This window comes from Rhipicephalus sanguineus, chromosome 4, assembly GCF_013339695.2.
Source record: "Rhipicephalus sanguineus isolate Rsan-2018 chromosome 4, BIME_Rsan_1.4, whole genome shotgun sequence".
Lineage (NCBI taxonomy): Eukaryota > Metazoa > Arthropoda > Arachnida > Ixodida > Ixodidae > Rhipicephalus > Rhipicephalus sanguineus.
Genome location: NC_051179.1, coordinates 118,539,527 through 118,561,175, shown reverse-complemented (window position 1 = coordinate 118,561,175; position 21,649 = coordinate 118,539,527). Strand labels below are relative to the sequence as shown.

Below are 21,649 nucleotides of genomic sequence, written 5' to 3'. Positions count from 1 at the left end.
GACGACGGAGGGTAGGACGGTATGGTGAAGTCGGCGAAGTTATGTTGGTTATGTTGTTCGTGTGAGTCGTGTAGTGAGGTCAGTCGATCTTGGATGATCGAGTGATGACACCGTGGGAGCACTGTTTAGAAGAGTGTCGCCGAATGACGCTGACCAGAGCTGGAGTTCATTTGAGTGTTTCCTGGAAGAGAAATATTCCAGGAACGTTCGAAGAATTGTGGGCTGCACACGTTTGGCGAATATTCAAGGCCTTTAAGTGTTCTTGGACAGTTTCTAATTGATGAGAGTGCATTTGTAGCACGGTAAGTTTGTTCCCGTTGTTTTAAACACCATCTCAGCGAAGTTGTGAGTTGTAATTGATAACTGCCGAGTGTGGATGTTTGCGAGTGTAGATGTTTGCCTTAACTGAGAATACATTTTGTTTGTGTTGTCAACTCTTGGCCCTAACTCTTGCTTTGGAACACAACCGGCATTTGTTGGCGCACTAACGGGACCTACATTTAAATTTTGTGTGCTTTCGTGGTGCATTTCGGTGGGCCGATAAGTCAGCCCTTGGAATCTGCCCGGCGACTGCCTGCCCATTAACGGGATCAGTGATTGAGTGACACTTTTCATTTCAGGTGAGTCAAACGGGCAGCATTCATGGAGAGTATTGAAGCCCACTATACAAAACACTGATACTCCTAGGGGAAACTGTTCACATATGTGGGGTAATCGGAAGTTCTAATAACGACTTCAATATTCAACCTGTAATGTGCAACTATAAAACGCGTTATCTATGGCCTGATTGGAGTAAGTGTCCGGCGTACAAACGCGGCTGTCGAAGCGCTTCTCCATGAACAGCTGTACCAGTGTGGTGGCGCCAGAGCGGGCGCAAGGAGAACTAGGCCCCGGATGCCGTTTCATCGCCACGCAGCAGGCAATGGATTCGGATAAATGTTAGTTCGCATATCGTTCCATGTAGCTGCTTGAGCTCTACATGGGTAGAAAGTAACACGTCCGGGCCAAGCAGAACGCTTTGGTTAGTTCGCTGCATCTTGTATCTTGTGCGCAGGCCGGAATCGCCCTGATCCCTGTCTGCGCACTCTTCGAGATGTCCATCTCCCGGTGCGCAGGTTATAGCGAGGCGTGCGGTCGCTCCCTCTCTGAGGCATGCTAACACATTCATAATCATTTTTATCTAGCACACGCCACCACTGAGACGGGGACTAGCTCAGCTCTCTGTTACTTTAAAGAGGTACTGACACGATATTTCGCGGCCGAGATAGGTTGCGGGATCGATTCCGGTGAACAAGCGTATATCCTCTGCAAAATACCAACAGCGAATATAGCTTGAAAGTTATTTTAAATTAATTTTGAAGTTTGCGTGAGCGGTCGGCATCCTCGTGCTACTGACACCCTCAAAGGGGACCCTTGGGGACCGCCTGCTTCCCTCACGTGACCACGCTGCAACAAGATATGATGCCCACATAGCCGCCATGTTATTTTTCTGGCATTTGCTCCAGCAGCCTACTTCTCGGCGGCTGCTCGCGAACCGTGCGGAAGTGCGTCACAGTTCTGTGTGCTGACGCTATCGTGCGCTGCGCCCGATAGGTGGTGACAGTTGCACCCGGAGGCTTGTCGTTTTTGAAACCGAAACTGACACTGGTCGGTAATGAGGAGCCTTTAATTAATTATCTGTCACGCGCTGCAGCAAACGATGTGCCTTGTTATGACTAACAGGCCCCCAGCAACACATTGCAGCAAAGAAACGCGACGCCAAAATTTTTGGGTCAGTACCCCTTTAAGCTAATAACCAATGCGCTGGACCTATCATAATTGCGATACTTAGGTGCGGAGCGCTTTACGGGCCCGGATTATTGTCCCATGACGTCGTTTGGCACCGCGCTCAAAGTACCAAAATATGTCAACAGGGGGCGCCACACGTAAAGGCAATGCCAAATTAGGTCAAAAGAGGGTGCCACTGCATCACAAATGGAGGTTTCCTTTCCCGCCATGGACGCCGGCCAGGCTGCACATTTGGAACGCCAGCACGCGCTTGCCTGTGAAGTCCAGCGTCATCGTAGGGCTAATTCGTCTGTGCGAGCCAGCGAAACGTCATCGCCGTGAGTTAGACACTGATCTGCGGAAGAGAGAAGCGGAGGCTAAACGCCAGTGATTGCGAGATAACCCTCAGCTTCGGAAGACTCAGACGCAAGCCAAGCGCCAACAAATACAGGCGAGTCCGCAGCTTCGACAAAAACAAGCCAAGCGTCAATACAGGCAGGCGAAATCCTAAGCTCTTCTCAGCAGTTGGCACAGTTTTCACGGCCTGGAACAGGCGCGATTTTTGATGCCACGGATAAAGACATAAGATTGTTTAGTGGAGCATCTCACCTTCTCCGGAACCACTTTCGTCCCTTTTCCTCGCACCTTCAGCATCTTTCTGCAGTAATATTGAGGTCGTACTGACTGGCCCGGGAATTTCTTATGTTGAGCCATGTAATTCGTCTTACTCTGCTCATCGAAGCAACGCTGTGGCAGCTTTCTGCGAACATGAAGAAGTAATTTGCGGCTACTACTTTTAGCAAACCGCTTATCCTTAGATACGAGAGTGGGACACACACATAACATTGGTTACTCCAACGTATTTCTGCGAACACCTTTATGAATTCACTGTTTATTGTGCACCTAATTGAGGTAATCATACAAACAGACACGCTAGTAGGTACACGTAACAAATATTTAGAGCAATGGCAAACAGTTCTGTGTCGGTACTTTCTTCTCCTTTTTTACGTTGCTCGGGACCACATATCCTTTATCACGGAGTGTTAAATTGCAATGTATAACATAAGAAGCCAAGTTGGAGGAAATTGTGCAGCATTGCAATTATTAGAATCGTTTAAGAATTTAAACCTGTTGGTAGAAGGGATTCAGACGTGGTGGTAATAGAATCGTTTAAGACGTGGTGGTAACGGGAGCTACTGCTTTTTTGCATTATTTTGCAAATAGACTTATACATACACCACGCAATCACTATCAGGAGACATCTGTTTTTTCACGTGGACAATAATCGAAGGTCATGTACCACACGGTGATTCCATAAAGTTATCGACTGTATTTGGTTACAACCTAAGCAAAATATATCAGCTCCATAAACAGTCACCATTGTTCTTCCCAGAAAGTTTGCAAGAATACGCCCAACGAAGAGTGCTTACTCACTTTCGTGACGCCAAACACTTCGTGATTGCTTCAGATAGTTTATTTCCCGTACAGGGACACCGTTTCGTTGCTCGTTTTAGCTCATTAATGAGGACTAACAGGGAATGAAGCCAAGGAAAGTATAAGAGATGTTATTGGTAGTATTCGTGATATAATTGTGAAGAAATAGAGTGGACGAAAAGACAACATGCCGCCGGCAGGGACCAAACCTGCAGCTTTGGAATAACGCGTCCGATTCCCTACCAATTCAGCTACGGCGGCGGTCATCCTCCCGTCCACTTTGTCCGGTATATCTGTTCATTTAAACTTGGGAGTGTTAATCAGTGCTACTCATAGCCATCACGGCATGACGTCCACTTTGATTCCTTCCCATTTATATCACATTGGTTTCTGCCCGCGAACGACTTCTTCATGTTTATTGGACCAGTAGTGAGTCGAGGGGCTTGCCCAATATCTCTGGCACATGCGTGCGCTAGGGGATTTTGAATACACACATACGCGACGCTCCAGCCATCTGTAATAAAGTTCGTAGATGCAGGGAAGGTTTCAAATAGCATAAAATCAGCGATGGTTTATTGGCAGGCTGTTTGACATTGCGCTGGACATTATTATGACATAAAAATGAGCGGTTATGGAAAAGACGTAATGCTAAAGAGATGGCATAGAACAATAAACCAAATACGGCGCGTCCTAAAGTTAAGATGACTGTTAGGACTTTCGAAATTTAAAGAGGGGTATGCTTCCGCTCAACTAGCATTGGGAAAAACAATATTATGCACTCTATGAAAAAAAAAGCGTGTTTGTTAATCTTTTCGGTGAGTTCTGACTTACAACGTATATAAACTCTAGCGGCCATCGTCGTCTGCATCGGCTGACTATTAATTATGGCGCGCACAGGCGCATGTGCATGCGCACGCTCCTCGTTCCTCGTGCTGCGGGCTGCGAGGAAAAGAAAACGAAAAATAAAGAATAGTCTTCTTCTGCTCCTGCCATCGGTCTGAACGGTTCCCTGGTTTTTTACGCTCGCCGCCACACGCATTGTTATAGTGGACCTAACCTCAGTCCCTATAACGTGGTGACACGGACGTGATCGCAGGGCGAGCACTACATCATGGACGGGACCACAAGCGACAGACCGACGATCGGCGCAGAGGGCATCGCCACGGTGCAGATTCACCTGCCGTCGTTTTGGCCCCAGAATCCTGCAGCCTGGTTCACGCACGTGGAGGCCATCTTTGCCCTTCGGCGCATTACCTCGCAACAAGCGAAGTATTGCCACGCTGTCTCCGCGCTCTCAACGGAAGTGGTTGCAGAGTTTCACGACCTTGTGTGCACGCCCCATGAAACCACACCTTATGACCACTGTAGCGGAGAGGTAGAAGAAGAACGATGCTGCTACATTGACGTACGAAAACCAACCCTTTATTCCAGGGCCCACGCGCTCGCCTTGCACGCGCCTGCGCTGACTTCGTCGTCGTCGGTGCCTCGGCACGCCAGCATGCGACAGGGCCCCCCGCCGTATAGACGGAGTCTCAGTCAAAATGTGTCCGTTTGGCAGTCCTCGTCTAGATGGCGTAATGGCGAACGGGTGCTGAATTTTTTTTCGGGGGGTCGGGGCTGAGAGTGGCGCAGAGGACGGATCGAGAAACCGCGTGGACTCTGCGAGCCGTTCCGCTGACGGGCGGCGCTGCGGAGAGACGCTGCAGGAAGGCCGAGTGGGTCCGCGAGAGAGCGGTCGCACCGGGCGCGCTCGTCGACGAAGGCGTGACCGTCGTGGCCACCAGTACCGGGGAGGGGGCCGGCGCAGTCATGGAGTACAGGGTGCTTCCGTGAAGGTGCAGTACGACGCTGCCATCGTGCGCCAGCGAAAACTGTATGCGCTGCTGGTGAGTCACTGCCGGAGTCTGCGGAGCCTTGCTCACCACGACCTGCACGCTCTCTGTGACTGGTGCGGGCGCGACAGGAACCTCGACTGATATGTTTTCTTGAATGAACGTAAGGAATGGCGGGGGCGTAGACTCCGGCATGATTCCATGCTCCTTCAGCAACTCGGTCAGGTTTACCGTGGGCGCTTTCACGGGCTTCTCTGCGGCTAGTGGCGCCGTTGTAGTAGGCGCCTGTGGCTGGTGGTGTATCGTCGCCGACGTCACGGGCGCCGAGACAGACAAGGGGAGATGTTGCGGCGGCGCTGGACGCAACACGGTCGTGGTGGTCATGGCGGGATGTTGGTGGTCCTGCGCCAGTATCTGCGGCTGGGTGAACGTCGGTATCTACACCAGGGACTGGTGCTGGTCTGTCTGTAACGCACCAAGCGTGGGCTGGGCCAGCATGGTCTGCACGTGCGGCATGGTCTGTAGCTGTTGTAGTGTCTGGGGCTGTCCCGGGACTATGGCAAACGAGGGCCGCGGCATCATGCGCGGCGGCGCCAGAATGATGTTGGGCCTTGGCCCCAGATTCTGCGGGATGACCAGGGTTGGGGTGCCAAGTGTGGCCTTGTGCTGGTCCGCCCGGCGAGACTGGGACCAGGTGGTGGCGGTCGGTGCGGCCGTCGTGATGATTGCGCTGCAGCTCGACAGCTTGGACGAGATCTGCGGTCGGGACAGTCTGATGATCGAAACCAGCCAGCGTGGCCGGGACAGTCTGAGGTGGCTCGGTTAGGGTGACGCCCGTGGTGTCAGCGAACACGTGACAGGCAGCGCTGGTTTGGGTGTCGGACACAGGATCAGTAGGTGCTGCTGCTGTCATGCTCACCGAGGTGTCCACAGGCGTTGACCACTCTACCAAAGGCTGTTCGTCGGCGATGGCAGGAGTGGCAGACAAAACAGTTGGCGGCAGGCGATACTCAGTCGTGGCACGTGACGTACACAGTGTCGTCCTGGGCGCCGCGTCGAAAGCGATGTCTTGCGATGGCTCTGTGGTTACGTCTAGCGCGGCAGGAAGTATGTGACGTGGCGCTGCCGGTTGCGGTAGGGTTAGAACGAACCCTCGAAGTTGGTCGTATGCCCGCGGCCCAGGAGGAGGCACGACGCATCGCAGAACAGGAGGAAGCATAGATACTGTGATGGCGTACTTGTCCTGCTGCGAGACGATGTTACGCAGGTAGAAACCAGCCTCCATCTTCATAAGCCAGATGGCTGGACATCGCGGCCAAAAATCGGGGAATGGCGGTGGTAACAAGATGCAGTGCGCCGCAGCTTCATCTGGTAGTCGCGCCATGGAGATAGGCCGATCAGAGGTTGGTCGACTCGGTGTGAGTTCCCGGTGGAAGCTTCTGGAATGTTCCATGGTCCGGGTCACCACTGTAGCGGAGAGGTAGAAGAAGAACGATGCTGCTACATTGACGTACGAAAACCAACCCTTTATTCCAGGGCCCACGCGCCTTGCACGCGCTCGCCTTGCACGCGCTATTATGACTGCGTAAGAGAGTTCGCTTGTCTATTTAAAGAGAGGCATATAGGTGGCAGGTCAGCACTCAAAAAAAGACTGAACGGACCCTTTTTTTGTTTTTGGGGTACAGCTACGGTCTTATGGAGACGTTTTTATTGACTGCCAGTAAGTTTGTGCAGTTTGCTCGTATTCATTGTTGTTAAAATGAAGACATGTCTTTCGTCAAAGACTTCACAGATAAATCTCATGAAGATTCCGTATAATAAGTAGTGACAAACGTGCCTGCTTACCTCACGGTGCTCCGTATCTCTTCTTGGCTACATACTGAAAGCCGGTACTTTCTTGTGCCTCCATCAAGGTAGCTCATTAGATATCCGTCTTTCCACGGACACCTCGGGGTCTGGTCGTGTGGTGATCCCAATCTGATGTACATTCAAAGCGAATAGTCTTTCATTTATCTTTCGCAATATAGGTTTTTTATTTGCACATAAGGAGGGTCTCTAATAATCATATCGTGCTTTTGGGACGTTAAACCCCAGATATTAATATATCTACACATAAGTAGGAAACAAGCTTACATGTGTGCCATTTCGTGAGCCATTGTTTTCACTCCCGAGTAAGAGGTGGCTATATCTTCGCCCATTCCGACACGATAGTTTTTACAGACGTGGCCCCTGTATGCAATGCCTCGTATAAAAGAGAAATGGTAGTTTGAATTAGAATGCATGCATTCGCCATCTCATACATTGACTAAGTTACGAATATCATAGCGTCCACTAAGCACGCACAATGTACGAACGAGAAAAACTTGTCTGAAGCGAAACAAATAATGCGGTCTATTTATCTCAAGGTGCAACACAAGCCAAGTTACTGGCGCAGTACAAAGCTTGTGGCGAAGTGCAGAGCAACGGTTGTTTTATTTTAGGGCGCAGTTCTTAGGCGCCCGTACGTGCGTTGAGCGGCGTCGCCGTTGCCGTCGCCCAATGGGATTTCAATGCGGGCCCTCTGCGTGGCAGTCGAATATCCTACCACAGAGCCACGCTGGGGCTTGAAATTGATTTGCAAAAAGGCCCTATACAGGCACTCGTGTCGGGCAAGGAATCGCGTTAACCTATATAACATAGCTCGGCAGAAGTGAGTAAAATAACAACCAGTCATAACTAAATGCAAATTGAGCAACGAGTGTCTGGTTGAGTGATTCCCATCCACTGCATATTGCTCAGCCATAATTCTTCATCGTCATCAGCCACATGCAGCAACAACAAAGTGCACATGATACCACACATGTAGCGGGTACCTCGCTTATCTGCAGGAGGACGAACAATGGCGTAGAGGGTGCTGTCCTACTTCACCAAAAATATGATTTATGGCGTAGTCGATACCTTGCGGAAAGCCACTACTTCTAACACAATTGGCCTTGCCCAAACACGAAGCTGCGCTCAGAATTCGTATTAGGCAGTATCGTAGTCGTCGCTGATTTTTTTTTTTCGAAAAAGTTGATAGAGCGCTCCTATTATAGATAACATGCTCGCTCTCACTTGGTTAGCAGTTGTCACTGCACCCTTGCTCTTCTGTCGCACTTTCATATAGCCTATAAACACGTCTTTCCCATGTTTCAAACAAGTATTAGGGCTAAGTTTTCGGTAATTACAATGCGCCCTACCACAGAAGTTATTTTACGCCTCATGCTTAGCCTATAGTGGTGCGCGAATATTCGACAATCTCGAATAAAGGAACTAGTAGCGTTCTATTAGACTCGGTGCTGGAATCGAATAGCGCATTTTAAAAATGCCGAATATTTTTGGTATACTTTTTGAATAATAAGCAGCGATAAAACAACCTCAATGGAAAGAAACGTTGGAGCAAAGACGGCTAACGCTTCTTGTTTTAATTATGGAATTACCGAGAAACATGCAGCCCAAGGTTTTACGGGACTACCGACGCTATCTTGATTACAGGATCAAGGCGTTTTCGCTTTAAACTCCTGCGCCACCGAAGCGACAGAGTCATCAATTTACTATCTTCATCATGACATTCATGATGAATTTACTCATAAATGTTGTTTGAAATAAATATATCAGTTTTAAATTAAAAGTGGACAGAGTACCACCTTGAATACTGTGGTTACTGCTTTATTTCAACCTGCAGTTAAAAATTATTTATAAGGGAAGAAGAAGAAGCCGACCAGTGCGGACGTGGAAACATCGGCTTCCGCTATCTTCAATGACTGTGCGAGGTTTTTCACCTCAACCCACCGTCAATTTCACGCCAACGAACGCAGCAGGTTACACGGATTCCGTGGACACCGGATTTATTTCGGTGGGTAGGCTCTTTCTCCATATTTTGCCTTCCGAAGTGCCAACCACGCCGCAGCCTCGCTAACCTTGACGGGCTAAGCCTAGCTCCGGCGACCCAAGGCGGGTAGGCCTAGGCCTAACCCGCAAGTTTCCCCCGTTCACCATGGAAATCGTAGACGGCGAAGCAATTTCGCCTGAAGAAGCGAATGGCCCGGGCTGGATTACGGCCTACAACCGTAAACCAAGCAAGAGCAAAGCTAAGCAATCTCAAGACGCAAGACCCGCAAGTACACGAGGCAGACGAAGGAACGGCGGCCGCACCACCGGACCGAGAGGCGCGTATGAACGCCTCGTCGCCACCTCGAGACTCCCTCAACTACCGAGGGACACATACCGCATCATCGTCAGGCCCCGAGACGGCCTCAACGTGGCTAAAATCACACCGGTGCAGTTTGAGCAATCCCTGGCAATGGCCGCAGCCCTGGCTCCTCAGGACCTCACGGAAGACTCAATTTGCCCTAACGTAACCCAGAACATTTTCGTCGTGTGTACCCCTAGCGAACGAAACGCACGAGCCTATACCACGGTACAGCAACTCCGCCTGCGAGACACCTTGTACCGAGTTGCGGTATCCCCGGCTCCACCTGACGACACCTGCAAAGGCGTCATCCGAGGCATCGACCTCGACCTCAACGATAACCAGCTCCGAGAACTGATCGTCACAAAACGCAACCCCAGTGCTCTGGAGGTGAAACGCATCAAGAACACCCCAGCCGTGACCATCCTATTCCAAGGAATGCAAGTTCCCAATTATGTGCACTGCGGGGCGAGCATAATTCGATGCACGCTTTTCCGCAGGCACACGGAGGTTTGTTACAACTGCGGCAGCCTCGGCCATCGCGCAGACGTTTGTCCCAACCCCAACACAACATGGTGCCGGACGTGTGGGCTCAAAACCCCACCCGAGAACCACCAGTGTAAGCCCCACTGCACCCTTTGCGGCGGACCGCACCCCACCGCCGACAAGGACTGCAAGCGCAAGTTTCAAGTTCCGTACATCGTGCGACAACGACGGCGCCGACGTCGTCAACGTGGCCGTAGCCGCTCCCGGGGACCGAGCGGAGCCAGCTCCCGCAACTCCAGCGCCACCTCGAGCACCTCCGCGGCATCCAGGAGAAGCCGCTCCGTCACACCGGCAGCGAGACGTCGCAGCGCCCTCCACAGCCGCTCCCGCTCCAGGGGACGCTCCCCCTCCCGTCAGGCCGGGCTGACATGGGCGGATCGAGTCCAAGGGAAGCAACAATCGCAACGGAGCCCACCACCAACTAAACAGGTAACGCGGCCTTCATTGCCAGAGCATGAAAGCGAGATAGTCACAACCCTACGCCAAGAACTAGCAGGCCTTCGGGCCACCATACAGCAGCTCACCACGCAACTAAATGATGCGAGGCAACAGATACAAACTCTCACAGCCCCTAAACCTGTACCCTCACCCTCGGTAGACGTTAGCAAACCCAAGCGCAGAGCCCCCTCACTCTCAGAAACGGTGAGTGGTGACAGCGACACATCACAAGACACTCTAAACGAAATCCTCCGTCTCACACGAGAAAACAACGAAAGTATCCACACCTTGTCACGCCGGGTAGAAGCACTAGAGCAAAAAGCCACCATAAAAGCTAAACACAAAGCGAAACAAGCACTTCCTACGGATCCAACGGCACACCTACCTGGGCCAGCTACTCTAATCTAATCACCATGGCTTCCACAACCCAAGACACCCTAGAAATTTGGCAGTGGAATTGCGCTAGCTACGCGAAACGCAAAACCCCACTGCAGCAGTACATTAAAGCGCAACCCAAAAAGCCTCACGTAATACTACTGCAGGAAACCTTATGTGACAAGCTCACACTATCGGGTTACCACCCCATCTCACAACGACGGGAGACCAAGAGAGGCATAGCCACACTCATCAGTAAGAAATTCGCTTTCATTGAACACGACGTGTTACCCACCCGCAGCCGCCTAGAGGCGATACTCATCGAACTCATACCAAACCGATTATTAAAACAAAGCGTTTTCGTTCTCAACGTTTACAGCTCCCCGTCGGAGTATCGACAGTCCTTCCACGCGCTCTTAACAAAAGCCACAACCCTCGCGCGAAACTCTCCGCTCATCATAGCGGGAGACTTCAACGCCCCCCACCCGTCATGGGGTTACCCCAGGCAACGGCCAAGGGCACTAACCTCACGCGAGCAATAGACGACCTGTCCCTCACACTAATTACAGATCACCGATTCCCTACGAGACTAGGCACGTCGGTACGCCGCGACACTACACCTGACTTAGCATTCTCCCGTAACGTCACAGGCCATACCTGGACCAATACGCAGGAGAACCTGGGCAGCGATCACTTCATCATACGCACCGAGCTACCCAACGCAACAGCCCCACCCCGTACATTCACGCTAACGGACTGGGATGCCTTCCGCACCCTCCGCAAAAACAACACAACCGCATACAACACATTCACCGAACTACTGTCCTCACTCCAGGAAGACGTAGCCAAAACAACGAAAACCATACAAATAGAGCTCGACGTCCCAGGATGGACCCACACCTCGCACACATGCTCGAGGCAAAAGCATCATTACTTGCACGCTGGAAAACACAACGACTCAACAGACGCTTACGCAAACGCATAGCAATACTAAACCCAGACATCACCCAATACTGCACGGAGCTCACACGACTCCAATGGCACGAACTCTGCTCAGCGGTCGACGGCCGCATGCGAACGGGAGGTAAATGGAACCTCCTAAAACACATGCTCGACGACCGCCAAACAAAAGACAACCAGAGTCACGCCATAGACCGTCTCCTTCACTCCCACAAAAAGACGGGAGGAACGGAGACAACCTTCCTTGAGGAAATCGCCAAACGACACCTTCCTCTACACACCGCACACCCCACCGACTACCCCCAAATAGAATGTGTAACAATACCCGAACTCGATGACCCCTTCACGGAGTCTGAAATTCGGGAAGCCTTGCACAACCTCAACAGTAGATCGGCTCCTGGTCCCGACAGGGTAACCAACCGCCTGTTGCGAAACTTAGATGACCAAGCCATCACACTACTCACGAAAGACATAAACCACATGTGGGAAACCGGCCACGTGCCTGAACAATGGCGCACGGCCACGGTGGTCTTCCTCCCAAAGCCTGGCAAACCACTCAACTTTGACAATATACGCCCCATCTCCCTAACCTCATGTATAGGTAAAGCAGCTGAACATGCTATCCTTAATCGCATATCGCGCTACATAGAGGACCACGAACTCTTTCCATTCAACATGGTAGGGTTCCGACCACACCTCTCAACACAAGACGTCATGTTACTGCTAAAGAAGCACATCTTCGACTCAAAAACGAGAGATGTCCGCGGCATCCTCGCCCTAGACCTCACCAAAGCATTCGACACCGTTTCCCACCGTTTCATACTGGAATCCATTGCCAGCCTTGGCCTCGGTAAAAGATTCCAGGCATACGTCCGTTCTTTCCTGCAAGACAGGAAAGCTCAACTACGAGTATCGCAACTCACATCCGACACATACACATTAGGTCCCAACGGGACACCACAAGGGGCAGTCATTTCGCCCCTTCTTTTCAACATAGTAATGAAGGGACTGTCTGACAAACTCCGCGACATCCCCAACATAAACCATGCTCTTTACGCGGACGACATCACCATCTGGTGCCCGGGAGGTTCCCTGGCGGAAGTAGAGCAAGCCCTTCAAACCGCTCTCGATATCACAGAAGCCTACCTACAAAACACCGGACTGAGACTGTCACCCACGAAATCCGAATTGCTACTGTACCGGCCATCTCGCCAAGGCGTTCGTAATCTAACCCCTTTACACGAGCTTCCCATAGCACTACAAGCCAAAGACGGGCAACGAATACCCCGCGTTGACTCCATACGCATTCTCGGCCTCCTAGTCGAGGCCACCGGGTGCCATGCACGTAAAATAACACATATCACAACTAAAACGGAAAACATGCTCCGACTGATCCAGCGAGTCTCGGGTCGCAGGCAAGGTCTCGGTGAGGCCAACCTCCTGCGCATATACCACGCGTTCTTAATGAGCCACATCAATTACGTCGCCTCTGCCCACAACTGGACAAAAGTGGAAAAGACTAAGCTGAACACACTCATGCGCAAAAGCATTAAACAAGTCCTCGGCCTACCCCAAAACACGAGTACCTCCCGTCTCGACCAACTAGGTATGCACAACGACATCGATGAAGTGATCGAGGCCCAGACCACAGCCCAAGTGGTCCGCCTCTCCTCCTCCAAGGCAGGCCGTCGACTACTAAACGAAGCCGGCATGTCCTCACACCCCTACCTTGAACGCGCAGTAACCCTCCCGAGAGATGTCCGAGAAACCTACATGGTAACCCCATTCCCGCGAAACGTCCACCCACACCACAATAAAGGCAGACGCCTGGCCCGCGCTCGCGCTATCCTCGACCGTACCGCCGCGAATCGCGGCTCTACCGTATTCGTCGATGCGGCGCAATACGGCAACTCCTCCACCTTTGCACTCGCAGTAGTAGATGGCGATGGAGCCCTACGCTCAGCCGCTTCGGTTAGGCTAGCAACGAGCGCCATAGCCGAGCAGGTCGCCATAGCTTTAGCGATGACCGACCCCTCGCACACTAGCGTCTTCACTGACTCTCGCGCCGCCATTCGGGCTTACGAAACCGGCAACATCGCGCGTGAAGCAGCCCACATCTTACAAACACGAAAGCACACGGGTTCGCACTGCCTCTCTTGGTTCCCTGCCCACATGGGCAAAGACGTCCATTCCCAACAACCCAACCTCAACGAAACGGCTCATGACCGAGCGCGAGAGCTCACCCGCCGCGACGATCAATCAGCCACCGAAGAGCTGGGCCCAGACATACAGTTTAACGACCCCTTACTAACCTTCCACGAAATCACCTCTCACTACCGCAACAACAGATGCCAATACCCATTACCACACACAAAGCTCGAACGTGCGCAAGCGGTAGCCTTTCGAATGCTACAAACAAGATCGTACCTACCACGGGGCCGACTGAGCCATTATAACACAGAAATCACTCCCCAATGCCCAGATTGCAGAGAACTCTATTGTTCACTCTCGCACATGCTATGGCAATGTCCCGCGTTACCTCAGGGACCTCTCACCAGTGAGTCCGACTGGGAAGAGGCACTCAGGAGCTCCGAGCTCCACCAACAACTCAAGGCAGTCCAGAGGGCCCAAGAACTGGCGGACGCCATCACGTTCCCGCCCCGACTCGGGCGTCGCCTACGGTAGCGGCTGCTAGGGTGTCCCCCCTGGATCCCCCGGCGGCCTAAACTCCTCAGGACCGATGAATAAAGTTCTTGACTGACTGAAGGCTATAGCTGCTACTGCATATGAGCTTGCCTGAGGTTTACAAAAATGTGTTTTTTTTTTATTTGGGTTAGACGTAATCGTAATGTTCCTTTCTTAAAGCAAGTGAATCTATTTCTCAAATAATATGTAGGCGGAAAATAGCAAGCACAGACCAATCGGCAAATCAAAAACGAAATTGACTTTTCGGCCCCATACGGGGACTTGTTCACAGAGAATAGGACAATGAAGCTATTTCCTGGCATGAATTTTCCCGACCATACGGATTTCCGGCGAACCCGGGATTTCAAATAAAATGTTATGTTATTCTTGGGATGTTTGGAAAACGGTTACATAACCGTTGTAGGGCTGCTTTGAAAATGGCTGCGTTACTATTCGAAATATATTCTAATAGTATTCGACTCTTATTGGTATTTGATTCGGTGCCAGTGCCAGTTTCGTATTCGATTGTGTTCTGAAACGTAATTTGCACAACCTAGTCACATAATTTGCACTACCCAGACTACTCGCACAACCCAGTAGCCTAGTGATACGAATGGGTTCATAATATTTTTCCCGTTCATGAAGCTTTTTTCATCTTCGTGGCGTTGCGCTGAATTGATCACCTATATTCATTATGTGTTCTTCTATTTTCGATTGATTTACCTATGCGTTGTGGTCTCCTGGATTCTTGGTTATCTTATATAATCGAGTGACTTCCGCGGGAAAGCGTTTGCTCTGTGTTGGAATTCCGGATCAGGTTGAACGTCGTGTAAAGTAGGGGTATTTCTTTATGATAAATCGTCATAACGCTCCCGTGAAACCTGGGGTGAAACCGGGTAGGCGACAGTTTCTGTCCATTTGCAAACCTTGCTCATCATTGCGAAATTTCTACAAGCTAAATTTTCTAGAGAAAATAGAGCATTTAAAAATTCTTCTTGTTCGTCCGGTGCAGGTGACACATTAAATTCTTATTACGCATCAGTATGGCTATCAATATTATATGGCAACAAAAACAAAAGGGTCACGTCCTATTTTTGAAGATACCGCCAAATTTCAAGGAATCACTATTGAAAAAAGAATATGTGGTAGTGTGCCACGTCTACGGAATTTTTTCGGCTTACCTGTTAAGGCTCTTCCGTTGGCATCGTCGACCAAGTCAAGCCTGAGGGTAAAATTTATGCATTACCGATCGTCATACACTTACATTCATTAATTGTGTATTAGAAGTACTCAATCACATGTTCGCTTTGACAGGCAAAACAACGTGCAGATCGCTCACCCAGATAACATGAATACCAGATCGGGATTCCCCGGCACGTGCTTTTTCTTGTAATATTTTCCAAGTTCTTCCAGCGTTGCTGACGAGTCAAGCATATCTCCATTAACTTTTCCGAAACTGTCCTGTTGAGAAAGATATACGATGGTTGTAACGATATCTTCTCACTAAATATTGCACGGAACATGCTGTGTGTGTTTTATTTCGGAGCCTAGAATCAGGAAGGACAACTTCTTCAGGTGGAAGAATAAAGGGCACAGACAGCGGAAGGGAGAACTGCCACTGGCACTCGACGAGGGCTTCATTCCGAAAAACAAAAAAGACAATGTCCACGCAGGCAATACTTTTAGGCGCCCTCAATGCTCACTGATGGGCTCTGAGTTTCGCCAGCCCCCAGCATTTAGTGTGGGGACGTGTGCGAGGAAGGCGCGAACGGAACGACGCCAAGTGGAAGAGACTGCTGCGCCGCCAAGCGAGCACAGCGCGATGAACACGATGAGCACGTTAGCACGCCGCCTGCGCGCGGCTGAGCGAGATGGAAGCGAGGCGCGCACTAGCCCTACGCATAGGTACTGCGTACACATCAAACATCAATTTCCTCTGTTCCCTTAGGGCGAGCCATTGTGTTCGTTTGTGCAGTTTCGCTGCGCACTTATCTCTATTGAATCAATTTTTATCATATTATCCGGGCATTTGAATAGCCCTTTTCTGTATTAATCTTACGCTTCGGCATTATATATATCATATACAACCATAACGACCCCTTTTAGGGGCGAAGCTCCTTAAGGTGGCATCCGTTCGTCCGTCGTAGTCGTCGTCGTCGTCGTAGTAGTAGTAGTCGTAGTCCGTAACATGTCTTACGCTTTGACCTCCAAGGTGGTGCCGGTGGGAGATTTTTCCTGTGCGTTGTTGAACAATAAAAAATTCGCAGCGTGCGCGTTCACTAAAAGCCGAATTCTTCTGTCTCTCATTCCCCATTAGCCGCCATTGGCATGTTCCAGTAGGAAACGTTAGTAGAAGTAGAAGTGTAAGTGTTAGCTAAAAGCCGACTTCTTCTGTCTCTCATTCCCATTAGCAGCCATTGTTTACCTCCAAGGTAGTGCATGGTGAGATTTCTCCTGTGCGTGATTAAACAATAAAAATTTTCTTCAAAACGCCGTTGATTGATGAAATAAACCAACGAAAGACGCCAGATGTTTTGTAAAAGCAAAACGAAAGAACGCCATATGTTTCTAAAGCAAAACGAAAAGACGCCAGCTGCTTAACGAAAGACGCCAGATTTTTCTAAAGCAATGGTTTTCTAAACAATGAAAATTCACAGCGTACATGTAAAATTAAAGTGAGCTGCAAGTCGTCATAACTCATCGAACCTTTAGTATAAACGCGCCCGATCTCACGTCGGTGATGATGTACTGGGCAGAATGCACGGAAGATTCACGGTTTACCGATGAACCTCCGCAGCTTCGCCCACTCATCATCATTCACTCCGTGGATATGCTGTGATATTTTTGTTATTTTATTTTTGTTTGGGTTTTTTTCTAGATTATGGACAACCCACCGCGGTAGTGAATGAGGGGGGGGGGGGGCGCTCCGCAAGGATCTTAATCTCGCTAAATGCTAGCTAGTGTCATGACAATGTGCTGCTCTTTGCGTCCTGCACTTTGGCAACGTGGATTGCAGATGAGCTTTTATCACAGTTATTCTTTTGTAGCGTATTGTCATGTGGTTGTGACGGTGATGAAAGCATTCGCAGCCGGTAAGGATCACACTCTTTATTGGACGAACTTGTGCCCCAAAACATGGCTGATCCCTCCGTCATAGGAATCGGAATAACACGAAAGAAAAGCGTGCCCTTGCCGAAGTAAGTGAATGTTTACTGTATATTGGTATAAGAGAGTTTGCACAATGTATATTGATGTCTGGCAGCTAGAGGGAACCCAAGCTCAAGTTTGCGGCGCGACGACACCGCCGCGCCAGCCGCGCTGCGGCTCTGTCGGAAAGCTCTGAACCTTCGCGCGGCCGACTCAGCCCCTTTCACTGTAGCGGTAGCGCACGTGCGCACGCGTTCTTCTCTCGGTGCGGGTATCTGGGAGGCCGTCAGCTGGGTACGTTGAACCGAGAGGCTTGCTGTGCGAAGCTGCGCATTTCCACGATGGCAGAAGCGACCCCGCGGAAGCGCAAGCGTGGTCCGAAGTATTGCGGTTTAGTGGCCAGCCACAACAGTGCAGACAAGGCACACGATTCACGTGGTAAACTGTATCGGTTCCCGGGCGTGTCGCACGAGAAATAAAGGCGGCAAGCGTGGATAGCTGACAGCGCTGTCTCGCCTTCTATTTTGGTTGTCTGAGTTCATCGCTTTCGTTCGCTTCGACTACCTGAATCTGTAAGTAACGCGGCGCATGCACGCAGCGACTACAGTAATGATTACACGCTGTCTTCTTGCATTGTGAAAGTCCAGTTACGGTTGTAGGTGAAGCAACTTTGTGTTTTGATTCCTCGTGTTAGTGAGACCTACCCGTCGTTGTTGAACGTTCACACTCGCGCTATACCGTTAGCGTTGCGCGGTTGGTTGAATTCAACTGAACTCGGCACATTGTCAGAAGTTCGGCGCCTGCAATGCACGCGTCGGGAAGGCTGCTTTATCACGCCGGAACGGACGTCCGTGCATTTTCAGCAAGCTTTGACATCGTTCTGCAGGTTTGCTTTGTTTTTGTCGCTTTATTAGTGTGATATATATATTTACGCCGCTAAATACAACTGGCACTTAATACATGCTTTGCAATTGCAACCTTGAAGTAACCTTCTGACTTTGTGCGATTTTGTAGCCGCGTTCGCGCAGCAGGTTTCATACCCCTGTCAAGTCGATATCATAAAAAGAGACTGCAAGCATCACACGAGAGCCGAAAAAACGAGGCGAGCCAGTCATCTTGATTCACAGTGGTTAAAGCTCAGCTAGCTGCCTCGCGTCTTAATCGGCGGGTGATTCTCCAGCGGCACGGAGGACTTGACTCTAACCTTCTCAGGAAACAGGGCCATGGCCGTGTAATTTCTTTTTTTCGCACGCCGCAAACGTTTGTTCACGAAAGTACACGGCTGCTACCGTTAAGCATGCCATATCAAAACAACAATCATATGATTCGTAGTCCACACCGCAGAACATCGATAGCGTGTACGGCTTCATTTCGGAGTGCATGCGGACCATTATTCATCTTTAACATGACAGAATGAGACTTACCTCGAGGTATACGTCCCACACGGTGTAATCGCGACTTGGGAAGTGCATTTCGCTTTGAGTCGGGCGTCGTTGTCGTCGATAGTCTGCTCTTCACCGTTAAGGTGATTGACGAGCCTTTCTCCCTTTCAAGTTCGCTTTTCGGAAACGCTACTCAAGCTTGAAGATCCTTTTGAAGCCGCACTGCACGCGGTACATTGTGAGCCGCCGCAAGTGCACCGCGAGAGCTCTGCACGTGCACGGAAGCGAGCGGCAACGCGGTGGAGAGAAGGGAAAACGCTCGCTGATCGGGCCCCAGTTTCTCTTTTTCTGCCAGAGATGGCGCTGTCTGTCAAGAGCAGCAGCGCCGCTAAGCGTTGCTTGGGAAGCCTATAGAACCGTTTAACTTGGATGTGCCCACTTTGATGATTGGTGGTACATCTCGATCCCGACGACTAACGTCCATGTGAAATGATTAAACAAACCATTGTGGTAGCTGTAGTAGTTAACGGTGAAAGCGTAATCAGAGAAGGAGGTGTGATATCCAGAAGAGCGTCGCATATTGGACGCAGAACTTGGTCGCCATACTGCAGCATGTTAAAATGCGATTGAACACCACAGCCGGACTAGAGGGAAACGCAAAGCGCGTCGTGCCGCCCCGGTAGCCCGGCTGCGAATTTTCTAGGGGCGAACGCGTGAGCGAGGAAGGCGGTGTTACAGCCAGGTGAGGCAGACGCGCGTCGCAGAGCTATCAGCGAGGCCGACGCTTTTACGACGCTTGGCTTAGGTCGCCACCTCGCTGTGTGTTAAGGCATTGACAAAATTGAACTTTTATTGAAAACGAGCCGAATGGGAGGGACGTGTAACGCGTTGCAGGTACTAATCGGGGAGGCCACAGTAATGACGAATTACTTTATTTACCGCTCCCAGAGGGCAACACCACCCCGCCGACCGGGAGAGTGGTAGATAAAAAAAGTGCGTTTGTGAAGCCTCTAGACTGTGGCCGTGGCGAAATGGATAGCGTGCCTGGCATCTGTTTAGAATAACAGAGAGCTGAGCTAGTTGGTAAGTATTCATTGTAAAAAGACAGGGCGTGCAAACACGGACACAAGAAGGAAGTCAGGACACCACAAACGCCGTCTAGCAACTGAAGAGACGCACAACGGCTGAAAAGAAAGAAGGCACTGACCGTGGCCACTGTCAGGGCCGACCGTGACAGTGGCCACGGTCGCTGAAAGTTTAAAGATGTCTATTGTGTTGAGTCCGAGCATGGTTGCAGAAAGCGATAGGGAGAAACGTGTCGTAGGTATACCGTACATTCATCGCGTGTCTCACAGGCTAAAGAAAGTAAGAACTAGATACGGCGTTAATGTTGTTTTCACGGCTGCCAATAAGCTAGGTAAGATTTGTGCCGCTGTGCAGAGGAAGAATGTGGGAGTAAAAGAGAAGAAGCGTACCGATATTTGTTTCGTGAAACACACCCACAAATTCATTGATTGCCGTAAGAGTGTGGTGTATAAGATCCCTTTCAGCTGCGGCCGCTTCTACGTAGGACAGACGGGCCGATGCATCAACCAGAGATTATTAGAACACAAGCGATCGCTAACAGGAGGCTCACCTTCTAATCTATCCTTACATTGTCGAGATTGAAAGTGCACGCCAAAATTTGATGAATGCGCAGTGTTGTACCGGCATAGAAATGAAGAAACGCGCCTGATTATTGAAGCATGGCATATCGAGAATAGTGGTAGCGCATGCGTGAGCCAACCGTCGATTAACTTGCATAAAGATGAAATCAAATACCTTAACAGTTATCTTCCACGTAGACCACCACGCGTGCCGGATTCATAGGTTCGCCTGTTGGATGGGCATGCGCAGATAAGTTTTCGTGCCTTCTTTCTTTTCAGCCGTTGTGCGTCTCTTCAGTTGTTAGTCGGCGTTTGCGGTGTCCTGACTTCCTTCTTGTGTCCGTGTTTGCACGCCCTGTCTTTTTACAATGGCATCTGTTGTTGCGGACCGAGCGGTCCTGGGTTCGATGCCCGTTGACGGAACTTTTTTTCTTTGCCATCTGATCGTGTGTATTTTTCGACGTCATTTCCGTGACGGACATACGTCACTGAAGTATTGGTGGACCCCGGCATAAAACACTTTCGTGTTAAAAAGAATGACGCTCAGAGTACAACGGTACTGGCGCACACTGAAGTCGGTCGGCGAATACTCGCATCAGCTGTAAAGCGCACCGCCATTTATATATGCGGCATCGAAGATTCCAGGGTCATCGTTGGTGGCCGCGTTAGTTCCGGAATGAACTCTATTATTCATTTTGGGCTCACCGAATTGTTATTTTAGAATCTTATCCGAAGATTCCTAAATAATCGGGAACGTTCCCAGATATTTGGGCGTGGATTGCGCAAGGTAGTGGTTACAGGTGCAATGGGCCGGTTGCACAAGAATAGAAAAAGAAGCGCGTCTCGCAGTATAATGTATGCGTAATCAAGATATCTGTTACTGAGATGATGCCGCCAGAAGTGATGCTACGCTTAGCACTTACCGTGTGCACGCATCTTCCAAATTAACAAGGTAGGGACGTCGAGCCACCTGCACATTTAGAGTTGACCTCCTTTTTCCAGAACAACTAATTCATTGTGAATAAGGTCCCAGTAACGGGACTGCAACGTCTTTGTCTTTGTGTGTGTCCTTAACGATTGGTCGGCGCTTGATTTTCCCTCCATGAACTTTCCCGACCAGAAGGGTTTCCGTCGAACCCTGGACTTCAGAAGAACTTAGTTCTGTACATTACGATTGCTGGGCATCCTGCAAGTTCCGTGATAACACTGGTTTTGAAGCGCATTCAT

The 21,649-nt window shown here is 50.3% G+C and overlaps 1 protein-coding gene across 2 annotated transcripts in view; it reads right to left on the bottom strand.

The window, feature by feature from the left end:
- Positions 1–21,649, bottom strand: part of LOC119390618 (venom metalloproteinase antarease-like TtrivMP_A) — a 102,996-nt gene that overhangs the window by 15,427 nt on the left and 65,920 nt on the right. For both annotated transcript variants that reach the window (XM_037658223.1, XM_049414880.1), the window contains exons 8-12: positions 15,587–15,708; positions 15,429–15,469; positions 7,167–7,275; positions 6,879–7,010; positions 2,377–2,527 (exon numbers count right to left, since the gene is read on the bottom strand). In XM_037658223.1, coding sequence (XP_037514151.1) covers positions 2,377–2,527; positions 6,879–7,010; positions 7,167–7,275; positions 15,429–15,469; positions 15,587–15,708 — 555 coding nt within the window. The remainder of the gene's footprint in view (positions 1–2,376; positions 2,528–6,878; positions 7,011–7,166; positions 7,276–15,428; positions 15,470–15,586; positions 15,709–21,649) is intronic.